Source organism: Hemiscyllium ocellatum, chromosome 32 (genome assembly GCF_020745735.1).
Source record: "Hemiscyllium ocellatum isolate sHemOce1 chromosome 32, sHemOce1.pat.X.cur, whole genome shotgun sequence".
Classification (NCBI taxonomy): Eukaryota; Metazoa; Chordata; class Chondrichthyes; order Orectolobiformes; family Hemiscylliidae; genus Hemiscyllium; species Hemiscyllium ocellatum.
Genome location: NC_083432.1, coordinates 46,471,898 through 46,488,650, shown reverse-complemented (window position 1 = coordinate 46,488,650; position 16,753 = coordinate 46,471,898). Strand labels below are relative to the sequence as shown.

Below are 16,753 nucleotides of genomic sequence, written 5' to 3'. Positions count from 1 at the left end.
TCGAATGCCTCCTGACATTGTTTAACCACCGAAACTTTGTGTTCTTCTTCAGCAAACTGGTTAACGGTGCCACTACACTGCTGAAATTTGGAACAAATTTCCTATAGGATCCACTGAGTCCTAAGAATCGAAGCACTTCTTTCTTCAAGGTTGGTCATGGAAATTCCTCGATGGCCTTCATCTTTGCATTCCATTGGGTCAACCTTCCATGACCGATGTTATGTCCCAAGAATGTCACCTCTGCTTTTGCAAATTCAGTTTTATTCAAGTTTATCACTAGTTTTGTTTCCCGTAGTCATTCAAAGAGCTCTGCCAACTGTACCATGTGGTCCTTCCAGGACTTATGAAAGATCACTGCATCATCCAAATAGCCTGCACAGTTTGTTAGCTGAAAATGTGTTGCTGGAAAAGCGCAGCAGGTCAGGCAGCATCCAAAGAGCAGGAGAACCGACGTTTCGGGCATGAGCCCTTCTTCAGGAATGAGGCCTCATTCCTGAAGAAGGGCTCATGCCCGAAACGTCGATTCGCCTGCTCTTTGGATGCTGCCTGACCTGCTGCGCTTTTCCAGCAACACATTTTCAGCTCTGATCTCCAGCATCTGCAGTCCTCACTTTCTCCTGCACAGTTTGTTAACCCAGCCACAACTATGTTCATGAGTCTTTGGAATGTGGCGGATGCGTTCATTATTCCAAAGTGCATCACTTTAAACTGATATAGCCCATTTGGGGTTACAAATGCAAAAGTTTCTTTTGTCGTCTTTGATAAAGGTACCTGCCAGTAACTGCACATTCAGTCCAATTTGGTGATGTAACTGGCTTGTCTGACTCTCTCAATATAGTCCAATCTAGGAATTGCACATGAGTCCAATTTTGTAATGGTGTTGACCTTCCGATACTTCACACAGAATTGTTGAGTATGTCTGCTTTGGGAACTATGATGAATGGTGAACTCCACTCACTCTGGCTTGGTTCGATGATATCCTCGTTGAGCATGACCTCCACCCCCATCTGGACCTGTCTGGCTTTTAAAGGTTTAAGCCAATAGTGGTGTTGTTTTAACAGAGCAGTATTCCCTATGTCTGCTTCATGTACAATAGCATTAGTCCTCCCCATCTGATTCTTACATATGTCCTTATTCTGCAGTAACAAATCTTTCAACTGCATACTATGCTCCTAGGACAGATAGCTTACTAACCTATCCCATTCCTCAAGGACTTCTTCATTTTTTAACCTATTTTGAGGTACATCAAAATCCACATCATCTGGATTTGATTCCTCACCCTATGGGATAGTAGCTAACACCTGTTTCTCCAGTTCTTTCTCTCTCGTATAATACAGTTTCAACATGTCCACATGACATACTTGATTTTTTTAATATCTTGGATCTTTATTTGATAGTTCACCTGACTCAATTTTTTTTCTCAATTTGATAGAGACCACTAAACCGGGCTTTGAAGGGTTTTCCCATCACTGGTAATAGTATTAACATGTCATCCCCTCAGGAAAATGTATTGAGTCTCAGACTTTTTATCTGCCACCTGCTTCATTCTACACTGTGCCCTTTTTAGGTGTTGTTTAGCTAACTCACCTACTCGATTTAGTCTCCCCCCCATCTCCAACTTTGGTCCTGTCAATTTTTCTTGAATTAATTTCAAAGGGCTTCTCACTTCATGCCTGAATATTATCTCGTAGTCATTCAAAGAGTGCATATTCACTCATCTCTTACTCTCAGCGACTGGTTAGAGCCTGTGTCTCTCAAACCTATAACTTCTTGCCCTTCTTCCCCTGTTCTTTCTGAGTAAACTTTACCTACAGAGGCAAATTCTTTGTAGAAGTCAAGTACTAACTCCATACTGCACTCTTCTGCAGCTCCTCGGCTTTTTTTGCGGTCTCCTTTACTACTGTCACTATGTTACTGGCTTAGCTTCATTAACTACATCTTTTCCCACAGTACCTTTCTTTAACAACCAGCACTGTGACTTTACGTGTCCCACTTTCCCACAGTGGAAACATCTGAGGCCTTTCACCTCCTTTCCACCCTCTTGAGCTTCTTTTTTATCCTGTGGTAAATTCTTACCAGTGCTCTCTACTTTTGGTTTAGTAGTGTAGGGTCTCCCCTTCTCCCAACTTCTAACCCTCACAGGACGAAATTCTGGCCAGGAGCTTGTCTTATGCCCCAACATGTACTCACCTGCTAATTCTGCCTCCCTTCTCACTTCTTGAACTTTCTATTCCTTCATGTCAATTCTTACCATCTCTGGAAGTGAGTCGTTAAACTCCTCCAGCAGCAAAATCTCTCTTAGAGCCTCAAAAGTCTTATCTATATTCAAAGCATGCACCTATCGATCAAAATGACTATGTTTAATTCTTTCAAACTCAACATAAGTCTGACCTGGTTCCTTCTTTGTGTTTCTGAACCGCTGTCTATATGCTCCTGGTACTAATTCATAAGCACTTAAAATAGCCTGTTTAACCTCTCCATAATTTCCAGAGGGCTATGAGGTGGTGGCATTAAAGAGGAATTGAGGCCTGGGGCAGAAGTTGAAAAGCAGGGCAGAATGGCTTACTCCTGCTCTTTATGTTGTTATGTAATCATTGACCTCAAATCCACTTTCCTCTTTGATCCCTTTATTTGTTGATTCCCTTAGATTCCAAGAAACTATCAATCTTTACCTTGAATATATTTAATGGCTGAACATGCACCATTTTTTGAATTAGAGTATTACAAAGATTCAGAACTCTTTGAGTGAAGGCAAAGGAATGTCATCGTCTTGAATTCCTGAGAAAGAGTAACCAACTATAAATTTGATAGAAGGAAATTACAAGATTTTTTCCTCACTGGCTGTAATTAATAGGTAATATATAAGGCATTTTATAGCAGGGGATAGAAGGATGTTGTGCCTCTTGACAGCTGGTCTTTAGAACTGACTAATTGATAGTTAGCTTGCAGCAATTACTAATCTGTTTTAATTATTATACCAGCACCATTGTCAATAGAAGCTAGACAGCACAATATGAAAAGTAGCAACAAAAAAACTTCAATACAAAAACAGTCAAAATGTAATTATGCAGAGGTAATTATACCAAGAATTCCTCTTGCGCAGGAAATTAGTGATCTCCATTTTTAGCTTGAGATATTATTGATATAACCTCGAACAATGGGCTGTTTCCAAAAGGAATGATTTCTTCTGCTATTGTGAGTAGGTTGAGTTTGTATAGACAATGCAATGAAGCAAATGGTGACTCAAAACCCACACATTTTTAGTTTCCATCTTTTGTGCATGTGGAGACAAACCGAAAACTGAATTTTCTGATTATTCTTGAAAATGACAGGCAGGATATAGTTCTTAAATTGCCCCATTGGGAGAGGGGGAGGAAGGTTTGGCATTAATGACTCACAACTTATCATTAAGTGGAAGAAGATCAGTGCATTAGTGAAAGGATGTTTGCCTAGAAAAGCAAAAGCACGAGGGAATCATATCCCACACAGTAATCAATGTCATTGCTCACTTAAAACACTGCATGTGAACGATTACTTTGCACATATTTTTTAATGATATTAATTCAATGCTTCAGCTTTTCCAATTGGCAATGGCCATATTTAAACTATTGTGCAACAGTAGGTACCTGGTACATCTTTGTTAATTTATTTTTATTTCAATAAATTCATAGTCAGTATTTTCAATTAAAAAAAACTAAAACCGTATTCTTTTATTGAAAACAGTCAACAGCATGAGATGAGATTTATCAGTTTAAATCTCTGTTGAAGGGCCCATGTGGTAGAGTCTCTACCTTTGGACCAGAAGACACAGATTCAAGGACCATCTGCTCCACAGATGTATAATAACGTCTCTGAATGGGTTGACTAAATTTACATTTCAATTATTTTGTTGTACATTCTTGTAGTTATTTAAGGAACAAAATCAGAGCAATGTTTTGAAATAGATATTTTACTTGCTCTTCCTGATGTGGGTAAGTGTAGGCCACACATCTGTAACCAAACACAGGATGAGCAAAGATGTATAAAGTATAAAAACAGAGGGGAGTTACCCAATGTTATAATTTATGTTTCACGTCTTATAGCCATTGTTGGAACAGCTTTGATTTCACAGAATCACACAGAGTCTAGTGTACTGTAACCAGGCCACTTGTCCCAACTGAAGCATGCTGGGTGGATGCTCCACATGAGCTTCCTCCCACTGCTTCCATAAGGTCCTGTCAGCATATACCATTCTTACTCATTAACTTATTTAACTTACTGTAAATGCTTCTGTGTTATTCACCTAAACTATTCCTTGTTTTTCCTGTTCCACACTCTGGGATTCTCAAGAAGTTTCTCTTGAATTCCATATTGTATATATTAGTGACCACCTTAAGTTTATAATTCGTACTTCTGATTTTCTTCACAAGTGAAAACGTCAAAAGTTATTGTGGAAAATAAAAATGCATGGTGTGGGATGACATATTGATATGCATACAGGAATGGACAGCTAATAGAAACTAGAGTAGGAATAAATGAGTATTTTTCAGGCTGTTAGGATGTCACAACTGATGTGCCACAGGGTTCAGTGCTGGGGCCTCAAATATTTACAATTTATATAAATGATTTGGATGAAACAACTGAAAGGATGGTAGTTAAATTTGTGGATGATGCAAAGATAAGTGGGAAAGTGAGTTGTGAAGATGACATAAAGACACAATTTAAAGGTTTAGATACAAAATTGTATAGATAGACTAAGTGAGGGACAAAAATCTGGTAAACAGAGTATAATATGGGAAAGCGTGAAATTATCCATTACGCAGAAGAATAAACAAGAAGTATATTAATGAAATGATAAGAGGTTGCAGAGCTCTAATATTCAGAGAGATCCTAATGCATGTTTTGCAGAGCATTAGAATGCAGGTACAGTAGGTAATCAAGCAAGCTAAAATATTATGTTTTATTGCAGGGGGAATTGAACTGAGTAGGAAAGTTGTGCTTCAGTTTACAGGGCATTGGTGAGACTACATCTGCAATACTGTATACAGGATTGGTCACTGTATTTATGGAAGGATGTTAATGCATTGGAAGCAGTTCAGGGAAGGTTTACTCGACTAATTTCTGGAATGAGTGGATTACCTTAAAAGGAAAGGCTAGACAGGCTAGACTTGTATCCTCTGGAGTTTAGATGAGTCAGAGATAACTTAATTGAAACATATAAGATCCTGAGGAGACTTGACTGGGTGGATGTGGAAAGGATGTTCCCACATGTGCAAGAACTTAGAACTAGGGGGTAATAGTTTAAAAATAAGGTGTTGCCCATTTAAGATAGAGATGAGAAAAATGTTTACTCCAGAAAAGTCATGGCTGTTTGGAATTCCCTTCCTCAAAAGGCAGGGAATGGAGAACCTTTACATTTTTTTAAGACAGAGGTAGATAGATTAATGAGGTTAAGATCAGATCAGCTATGATCTTATTAAATGAAGGTAGTTGAGGGGCTGGGTGGCCTGTTCTTCTTCCTTGTTCAAATAATCTTGATATTATTCTTACAAATTTTACTTGCATCTTCTCAATTAGCTTCTTTCTACCTTTTATTCACCGTATGGAGCACATGAAGTGTGGTCTAACCAAGGTTCTACACCTGATTCAATGTAACATCTCTGCTTTCAATTCTACATCTCCAGAAATGTGTGGTCTTATTAACCTCCATTGCTATTTTGTGTTTATTTGTACCTCAAAATCCGTTTGCTCTTTTACCCCAATTGGATACAGAGGTCTCAAAAACAGATGACCATCCTTACATGTGATCTAGGCGAGGATGGATTTAAGTGTGTGAATATAGATTGAAGGAAGGAGCAAATTATTGAGTGTAACTGTTCATCTGGAACTAACAGACTTCAATTTCCTTGAGATTAGAACAAGATACACCAGACAGAGAAACACCGTGGATCTGTCAGTGGCACAATAACTATGTAATTAATTTATGTATCATTTCCAATGATTAATTTCATATCCTATTGTCCTTACTGGTTGAGTTTTAAAATTTTACCTCCTCCCTCCAGAAAAACATCCGTGGGAGAGTGAAGAAACATTCTTATGCAGGAAGTTCTTATGATTTGGAATGCACTAACTGAAATGTGGTGAAAGAAGATCCAATAGTCATTTTCAAAAACAAATTGGACAAATATTTGAAAAGTATGACTTTTGATTGTAGCACAAAGTTATAGAGCAGGGAGTGGAACTTATTGGACAGACCTTACAAAGAGCTGGGAAAGGCACAATGGGCCAAACGGTAGGACGGCATGGTGACTAGTGGTTAGCACTGCTACCTCAAGTGCTGGGGCCTGGGCTCATTACACCCTTGGGCGACTGTCTATGTGGAACTTGCACATTCTTCCTGTCTGCATAGGTTTGCTCCATGTCTCTAGTACTCTAGTTAGGAGGATTAGCCATGGTGAATTGTCCTATTATATGAGGTTATGGGGATAAGGTAGGGCAGCAGGTCTTGATGGGATTCTTTTCAGAGAGTTGGTGTGGACTTGATGGGCCTAGTAGACTGTTTCTGTACTGTAGGAATTCTATGAAATGGCCTCCATTTGTGTTGTGAGGTTGTGTGAATGTAAGAATTTTTTTTTAATTGCTAAAAAGACACGGGAAAGTGCTACAACCTAGAAATTAAGATAGTGAGAAAAATACATAATGCAATTCAAGCATGTTATTTAATTTGAACTTACAGTACAAAATTAGATGATGGAGTACCAAATTGAAATGCTCTTAATAGCATTTCAGATTAAAACGGGAACTTTAGCACTCCCCACCCCTCCACCCCAGCCATCGCCATCCAATTAAAAGCATATAGAATTGGATCCCAGCTGATTCTGTTCATGTGCATCAATTTAAAAAGTAGAGTAGGTGAATGCTTTATTAAGATAAGAACTAGACATGTAACTATGCATAACTTAATTTGCTTGAACTGCAATTGTAGTATGTCTCTAGGCAATCCTTGGGTTCCATTCTCTAGAAAACTGAATCTTCACATTAATGACATTGTATTTAAACACTTTTATACTTCCCAGCTTGAAGAAGAGCAATGGGAAAATACAAGATTTCCTGAGCAATATTGATTTGAATTTCTTGAGGAAGTGACTAAGTGTGTGAATGACAGTAGTGCAGTAGATGTAAATGGACTTCAATAATGCTGTTGACAAGATCTCGCATCGCAGATTGGTTATAAAGCTAAAGCCAATGGGATCCATGGTTTTCAGCTTCTCATATTTTATACCTGACAATAGAGTCATACAGTGCAGAAACAGATCCTTCTGTCCATATCATCTGCTCCAACCAGATATGCTAAACTGATCTAGTCCCAATTGCCAGCATTTGGCCCATATCCCTCAAAGCACCGCCTATGCCTTTTAAATGTTGTAATTGCACCAGCCTCCACCACTTCCTCTGGCAGCTCATTCCATACACACACCATCCTCTGTGTGGAAAAGTTGCCCCTTAGGTACTTTTCAAATTTTTCCCCTCTCACCTTAAACCATGCCTCTAGATTTGAATTCCCTCATCCTGGGAAAAGACCTTGGCTATACACCCTATCCATGTCTCTCTATTGTTTTAAACCTCAGCCTCCGACACTCCAGGGGAAATAGCCACAGATATTCAGCCTCTCCATACAGCTCAAACCCTCCAAACCCGGCAACATTCTTGTAAATATTTTTTGAACCCTTTCAAGTTTAACAACATCTTTTCTACAGTTGGGAGACCAGAATTAAACACAGTATTCCAAAATTGGCCTAACCAATGTCCTGTACAATTGCAACATGACTTTCCAACTCTTGTATTCAATGCGCTACCAATGAAAGCAATGTGCCAAATTCCTTCTTCACCACTCTTTCTACCTGCGATTCCACTTTCAAGGAACTATGCACCTTCATCCTTAGGTCTCTTTGTTTGGCAATACTCCTTAGGGCCATACTGTTAACTGTATATGTCCTGCCCCGATTTGCCTTACCAAAATGTAACACCTCACATTTATCTAAATTTAAATTTTCCTCTCTCACCTTGAACCTATGCTCTCTAGTTATGGACTCATCTGTCCCAGGAAAAAGACCTAGTCTATTTACCCTATCCATGACCCTCATGATTTTATAACCCTCTATAAGGTTATCCCTCAGCCTCCAACGTTCCAGGGAAAACAGCCCCAGACTATTCAGCCTCTCCCTATTGCTCAAACCCTCAATTCCTGGCAACATCCTTTTAAATCTTTTCTGAACCCTTTCACGTTTCACAACATTCTTCCGTTTGGAGAGAGACCAGAATTGCACACAATATTCCAAAAATGACCTTACCAATGTTCTGTACAGTCACAACATGATCTTCCAACTCCTACACTCGATGGTCTAACCTATAAAGGAAAGCATACCAAACACCTTCTTCACTACACTATGTACCTGCGACTCCACTTTCAAGGAACTATGAACCTGTACTCCAAGGTCTCTTTGTTCAGTAACATTCCCTAGGACCTTACCACTAAGTGTCTAAGTCTTGCCCTGATTTGCCTACCAAAATGCACCTCCTCACATTGATCTAAATTAAACACCGTCTGCCACTCCTCGGCCCATTGGCCCATCTGACCAAGATCCCGTTATACTCTGAGGTAACTTTCTTCATTGTCCATTACATCTCCTATCTTGGTGTCATCTGCAAACTTACTAACTGTACCTTGCATGTTCACATCCAAATAATTTATATAAATGATGAAAAGTAGAGGACCAAGCACCAATTCCTGTGGCACATCGCGAGTAACAGGATCCAGTCTGAAAGGCAATCCTCCACCTGCATCCTCTGTCTTCTACCTTAAAGCCTGTTCTGTATCACAATGGCTACTTTTTCCTATATTCCATGTGATGTAATCTTGCTAACTAGTCTACCAATGAGGAACCCTGTTGAATGCCTTACTGAAGTCCATATAGATCACATCCACCACTCTGCCCTCATCAATCCTCTTTGTAACTTCTTCAAAAAATTCAATTAAGTTAGTGAGACATGATTTCCCAAACACAAAGCCATGTTGACTATTCCTAATCAGTCCTTGCCTTTCCAAGTACACGTAAATCCTGTCCCTCAGAATTCACTCCAACAACTTGCCCACCACCAATGTCAGGATCACTGGTCTATAGTTTCCTGGCTTTTCCTTACCACCTTTCTTAAATAGTGGCACCACGTTAGCCAACCTCCAGTCTTCTGGTACTTCACCTGTGACTGCTGATGACACAAATATCTCAGCAAAGGACCCAGTAATAATTTCCCTAGCTCCCACAGAGTTCTAGAATACACCTGATCAGGTCCTGAGGATTTATCAACCTTGGTTCCACACATTAAACTCCATCTGCCACTCCTCACCCAGTGGCCCATCTGATCAAGGTCCTGTTGTACTCTAAGATAACCTTCTTCATTGTCCACTACACCATCAATTTTAGTGTCATCTGCAAAATTATTAATCATACCGCCTATATTTAAATTCAAATCATTTATATAAATGATAAAAAGCAGAATACCCAGCAGTGATCTTTGTGGCACAGCGCTGATCACGGGGCCCAGTTGGAAAACAAATCTTCCAACACCACCCTCTGTCTGCTATCTTCAAGCCAATTTTGTATCCAATTGGTTAGCTTCCCCTGGATTCCATGTGATCTAATTTCGGTAACCAGTCTACCACGTGAAAGCTTGTTGAATACTTTTGGTGAAGCCCATATAGACAACATCGATCGTTCCACCTTCTTCAAAAAGCTCAAGCAAGTTAGTGAGACATGATTTCCCACACACAAAGTCATATTGACTATTCCTAATCTACTTCTGAAACAATAAACAGCATGCTGCCAGTCTCAATTGTGAAGAATGGTCTTATGGTGTGATAGATGATAACTGACAATTGTTTTTCCACTAATTCTGAGTGTCTTGCTGAATGTTTCCAGCTTTTTAATTTTAGGATCAAGTAGGGCTATTAATACTAAACATCTAATTTTGACAGAGACTTCTGCTTTACATCTACTCTTATCAAATGTCAGATTCCTGTCACATTGCTTGTCTTGGAAAAGCTAATATACTTAAAAAATACATTATTAGCCAGAAAGGACATCTTCACATTATAGAAGATGCAACATAAATAATTTTAGCCAGTTAGGTTATAAAGGAGAAATATAAAAATATGGGAAAGGCCAAATAGATAAAAACAAATGCATATCTCTTTCAGGGAGCTAACACAAGGATAAGGCAAAATGTGTGGAATATCCTCTCTCAGTATTGCATAGCTCTACAATTTAACATCATGGCTGCTTATATCGCACTGGTTGACTGTTGCAACTTCTTTATTCTTCTGTTAAATAAAACACTTGTATTCATCTTCCCTACTTTGGTTGCTCTTGAAATATTGTTGGTATTGTTATTTGGGTAATCAGCCTCCGATTTGTATACCACAAAGCCCAATCAGTGCTGACCAGAACAATGGGAGAGTCCTCACTCTTATGGGTCAGACCAAACCCCACTAAAACATGACAAGGAGATAGCCTAGACCCTACCCTTTTCTTATTTTAAAGGCAAGTACCAGACATTGTGTTCCTGATGCAATTTAATTGGTCAAACTACAGGGCTTCAAGCAAAACACACTTTATTCTTTCATTATAGTTAAAACATAAACAAAACAAAGAAGGATTGGAATAACTTAACTCTACTGGAAAACTTAACAGAATGATAGATTATTTAACTACTAAACAGCAATTGTTCCAGGATAGTAACATTTCATAAACACTCCCTTGGCAAAGGAAAATTCAGTAAAATAGATTATCTCACATGCAATTCTCCAAATCAGGAGGAAAGAGTGTAAAGAGAAGGAACTCCAGCTTTCAGTTGCAGTAAAGAGAGAAAGATATAGCAGCTTTCACTACTCCAAAACTGAAAGCTAAACAAAGGTCCTGCTTCTGGGGAGCTTCATTCCATCCATTCAGGCTGCCTTTATTGTTTCAACTTCAAGAAAAAAACTCAAGGCCTCACGAGCTGATTACTTTACTGGCTTTGAGCAGACTGCTTGGTACCTCTGTCTCAACGTCTATTCATAATAAAAAGAAAAAAAACACCTTTTAAAGCTGTAGTAACATCACACCACCTCTTCTCCAACAGTTCTATTCAATCATCTATCTTCGTCTAAATAGCTTTGCTTTAATCATACATCTGAAGTCAGCACTCCTAGCACAGAACCATTCTAAACTGAAGTGTCAATTTATATTATATGGTCAGGTCATCCAGTGAGGCTTCATCCACAAAAAAAATTGTGGATGCTGGTAATGAGAAACAAAATCAGAAATTGCTGGAAAAACTCAATAGGTTTGGCAGCACCTGTGGGTAGAAAGCAGAGTTAACATAGCACTGATGAAGGGTCACTATATTCAAAACGATCCACACCCTGCTGACTCAGGGAATGCTACCATTGTGCCATGCTGTTACAACAATGTGCACTTACATATTGCTTCCAACATAGAAAATGCCTAAGGCACTCCACAGTAATATTATCAACAAAATGGAATTATTAATTGGCATGGTTAAACAACAGTTTGGTCCAAGTGATTTGGCTGTAACAATATCTTTAAAGGCCCAAGGAGATTGCTGGGGCTTGGTGGCATATAGTTGTATCACAGAAAGAGGCCACTTAGCCCATCGTGTTGCTGCCTGCTATCTTCAAGGACAAATCTGCTACGAACAGTCTTCTGTTCTCCTGTAGTCTTTTTTTTCTCTGCAGATAATTATCCAATTCTCTATTTAAAGCCATGATTAAATCTGTCTCCACCACAGTCTCAGGCAGGGCATTCCAGAGCCAAAGCAATTGCATTTGGGTGAGAGTTAAACGTTTTGCACAATAGATCTGTTGATTTGGGCATTCACATGGTCTAGAATTCCACATCGTCAAGAACGCACAGGTTCAGACAAGTACAGTCAGGGGGAAATTGATGAACTTATTTTCTTTGGAAGAGACATAGGAATACAGAAAATGTTGAAAGCTTTGCTTAATACATTAAATAATTTGGGTCAACTTCATAACTAAACATTCACCACATGCTCTCACTTACATTTAATACCCTTTTGTTGCTCTATGCTTTGTTTTGCGCCGAGAATTCAGCCCAACCCAATGAGCCAAGGCCTATTGGTCAAAATAAACGTCATTCAAATACCTTGTCACGCTAGAGCCCGCCTAAAACGGAACATTCCAATATGATTCGTTAATAAAAACGTCAATCAACCCTGAACGTCTTGTCGCTGGAACCCCTGTGGAGCAAGTTTCGAAAGGACAATTGTGCACCGTTTTATTTTAATAGCGCCTTTTATCATTCTTTCTTCAATTTATTTGAGGCGTCTGATTGATGATTGCATTTGATATCAGAACTCCTTACAAATCTTTTCCTTTTGCTGCAAGGTTTGGAGCAGCAAGCCGCCCAATCGCGGTGACGGATTGTTGAAGCCTCATGCACCGCCCCGTCGGTGCCCACTTTAAATTGCCATTGGCAAATCCCTCCGTCCATCATCCTTCTCCCGTTTGCATTGGTCGCTTCCTGGTGTCAAACAGCCGTGAGCTCGGGAGGCGCAATTTCAAGTGAGGGAGCTCGAGCGGCGGCGGTTGGGAGGGTGTCGGCGGCTGGTGAGAGATCGGGGGTCCATCCGGCACTTCTTCATATCTGGAATTTGGAGCTCTGTTTCTGACAGACGCTTGCACCCCGGCAGTAAATGTGAAGCAGCGAAGATTATCAGTAAATTGTGGGTTGGGCTGGGTGGAGAGTTTGTCCCAAGCCGTCGACCTTCCCTTTGACAGCTCGAGCGTTGCCTCTCGCACCCCCCCCCCTCCCCCACGCTACTCCTTTTGGGGAGAAAGGTAATTTGATCAATTGCATCTACAGCTTGAATATGTGCTTTCTTGTACAAATTTCCTTTTGCGAGGTGATTCGTGAGAAAAGTATTGCAGCCGGGGTTTGTGTGAATGACAGCTGCCAGGCGCCAAAACAAAAGCTGGAGGTGTCGGGGAGATGGTTCGGGGGGTGGGAGGAGAGGGCAAGTTGTCCGTCAGCCTGAGCCGCACATTCACTCTCCTGCAGCTAAACCCTGTCCAAATACTTTCACATTTTCAACTCGACATACTTTGTTCTGCATGCTGCGTCTGTTGTCGAATGTTCGTCGGATTCTGGTATTTCTTTTCCCTGGTATTTCATTCGTTTGGAGCTTTGGTCTTTTGGCTTGTGATTTCTATGCTCTTTCCGCAAGAAGTTACCAGAGACAATTCCTAACAAGAAGGGGCTTTTGTTGTATCCGCAAAACAACTGTTGACAGTTTTTAACATTTTGATAATTTGATGTTGTATGTTCGACCTCATTGTGATGGATAACTGAAACATCTTTTCTTATCCTCTAGAAATTATGGTTATATATGGAGAATGATGGTGCTGATTTCCAGTCTTCCATTCCATGCCATTCCACAGAAGATAGTGAAAATTGCAGATGAAGATTGATGCCCAGTAACGAATTGCTGTTTTTTTTGTCACAAACCATTGTTTCAAACAAAAATAATAACTTTTTAAAACTTGATTTCTCAAGATGAGCTTTGGTTGATGGTCCATTTTATGTGGATTCTTGTCATGCAAGTTGAGGATGATGGTGGGAAAAATTACACAAATTATGAGCTGATTTCAATTGAAAAATAATGGCTACTCAAACAGAACTATCATCAAAATTTTATCAAGCAGGAAGACAAAACCTGACTGGAACAGTTAACACGGTATGAGAAATCATCTGTGAATTGATGCTTTGCTTTCTATAAGGAGTTATAATTTCTTTGCTTTGTTGAAATCATGTTCGTGAGTTGAGGCTGGTCTGCTTCCTACATAACTTGATATAACTCTTGGGTGCTTTCACATAATGAAGAAAAATCTTTAATTTGCTTTATAGCCAATGATCACAGCTATTTTCCACATATTTAGTATTAATATTTGTTAATATCTGGAACTGTAAATATGGATTATTATGGATGTTTGCTTTGTACATGCCAGTGAAGAGCCTTGGGACTTTTAAAGTTATATAAATGCAAGTAGCTTGTCTTTTTTATGCTTTTTTTTTTAGAAGTTCTTCATTGAACATACAAACTTGATTTTAGAGTTCTAAGAAATTATTTCAGGAGTTGCTGTAATCGGTTGATCATAATTTTTTTTCACAGGCTACTTTTGTTAATACAGTGAACTTTTAATCTCTTAAAATGCTTCAGATTTAGTTAAGAGTGTAATAAACAAATACATTTAAAATCTGAACTAAAAATTATTAGATTCTATAAAATGAGTACACTGCATAAGACTACTGAGATCATTTTGCCAATTCATTATGGACTGTAAAAAAACACTTGTAAAGTTCATGTACAATTCAAAATGTCATGATGCAATTATATCAACAATAATAACCCTCATATATTGGAAATAACCTGAGACACTTCATAAGAACGTAAGTGGTTAGAAATTGACACTGAGGCAAAGATGAAAATATTAGGATAGGAGACTAAACTAAGAGGAGAGAGGCAGGGAGATTTATGGATCAGGAATTTATTTTAACTGACAGTTTATCTGATGTGAGAGTATAAACTAGTCCTCAAATGCTGTATGGCAGTTTTCTCTGCAAAGTAAATCTCTGGGTTATTCTGTGTTTGCTACTTGAAATAAGCCAGACTTCATTTTTCACATACTAAACATGTTTAGAGAATTTTCTGCTGACCTGAAGGCATTGACTTTGAAATCATATTCCCACAGAATGCTGGTTTCATTTCACTACCTGTCCAATGTGCAAGCTTAATTTTAATCTTAGTGGGAAGATATTTTAATTATTAAGTCATTGCACTAAAGCCAAATATGATGCTCAGCTGGTAGTCTGCAGCAGTTTCAGTAAGTTTACTGAACAATGTCATAGAGTTACACTGTACGGAAAAGTCCCTTTAGCTTATTGAGAATAAGCCAACCTATCTACACTAATCCTAGTTTCCAGCACTTGGCCCATAGCCTTGAATGTTATGACTTTGATCCATAGTTTTGAATCAGTGGCTGATTTTATTTTTAACATTGAGACAGTTAACCCATTCTAGTGTCCTTATCATTGAGATTGACTAACTTGGTTGGACTGGATGTAAAATCTTGAGTGTTCACACTTTGTATGCCTCATCAATTTACATGGGGCATTGGGATGCTGAGATAATATTTACTGGTACCTGAGATTCAGCAGTCTGTTTTATGCTGGGACATCATATTTATTAAATTCCTGATGAAGGGCTTATGCCCAAAATGTTGATTCTCCTGCTCCTCAGATGCTGTGCTTTTCCAGCACCACACTCTGGATTCTGGTCTCCAGCATCTGCAGTCTCCTCATTTATGAAATATCTGTATGACAAAGTTCTTCAACATTGACCGTTTGACTGTTAGCTTACAGTTTCACAGATTGCACTGGCAGAAGGTAGATTTTTCAGCTTGGACTTCTTGGTCTCCACTTGCTACACAGGTGGTAATGAGTGGAATTAAGTATCCTCCTGCAAGAACAAAGTGGAAGCTATTATAGAAACATAGAAAATAGGTGCAGGATTAGGCTATTCAGCCCTCCAAGTCTGCATCACCATTCAATATGATCAAGGCTGATCATGTAGTTCCAGTATCCCACTCCTGCTTTCTCTCCATACCCTTGATTCCTTTAGCTGGGAAGGCTACGTCCAGCTCCCTCACGAGTATATCTAATGAATTGGCCCCAACAGTTTTCTGTGGTAGAGAATTCCACAGGTTCGCAACTGAGTGAAGAAATTCTTTCTCGTCTCAGTCCAGAATGATTTATCCTTTATGCTTACGCTGTTACCCGTAGTTCTGGACTTCCCAACATCGGGAATATTCTTCCCACATCTTGCCTATTTAGTTCCATCAGGAATTTAAACGATTCTATGTGATCCTCCCTCATTCTTCTAACTTCAGTGAGTACAAGCCCAGTCAATCCAGTCTTTTTCTTCATATATCAGTCCTGCCATCCTGGGAATCAGTCTGGGAATCAATCACTGGATTCCCTCCATAGTAAGAATGTCCTTTCTCAGAGTAGGAGACCAAAACTGCACACAATATTCCAGGTATGGCCTCACCAAAGCCTTGTATAACTGCAGCAAGACATCCCTACTACTTTACTCAAATCTTCTCGCTATGAAGGCTAACGTCATTAGCTTTCTTCACTGCCTGCTGCATCTGCACGCCAACCTTCAATGACTGTTTCACCAACACCCAGGTCTCCTTGCACTTGACCTTTTCCTAAACTGCCACCATTCAGATAATAATCTGCCTTCCTGTTTTTGCCACCAAAGTGGGTAGCCTCACATTTATCTAGATTATATTGCATCTGTTAAGTATTTGCCCAGTCTGTCCAAGTCATGCTGCAGCCTCTTAGCATCCTCCTCACAGCACACACTGCCACCCAGTCTGAAAATTTGAATATGTTACATTCAATTCTTTCATCCAAATTGTGAATGTGTATTGTGAACAGCTGGGGCCCAGCACTGAACCCTCTGGCACAATACTTGTCCCTGCTTACCACTCTGAAAAAGACCCAATTATACCAAATTTCTGCTTCCTTGTCTGTCAACCAGTTCTCTATCCACATCAATCTATCTCTGATACCATGGGCTTCAATCTTACTTTCTAATCTCTTGTGTGAGACCTTGTCAAAAGCCTGTT

The 16,753-nt window shown here is 39.4% G+C and overlaps 1 protein-coding gene across 2 annotated transcripts in view; it reads left to right on the top strand.

Annotated features, from left to right (window-relative positions):
* The first annotated feature begins 12,544 nt into the window (after positions 1-12,544).
* Positions 12,545-16,753, top strand: part of LOC132831055 (rho GTPase-activating protein 23-like) — a 516,705-nt gene continuing 512,496 nt past the window's right edge. The window contains exons 1-2 of one of the 2 annotated variants that reach the window (XM_060849107.1): positions 12,545-12,898; positions 13,432-13,794. In XM_060849107.1, coding sequence (XP_060705090.1) covers positions 13,720-13,794 — 75 coding nt within the window. In that variant the 5' untranslated portion in view covers positions 12,545-12,898; positions 13,432-13,719. Of the gene's footprint in view, positions 12,899-13,431; positions 13,795-16,753 lie in introns of those variants that run through there. The other variant, XM_060849108.1, reaches the window with a different exon arrangement.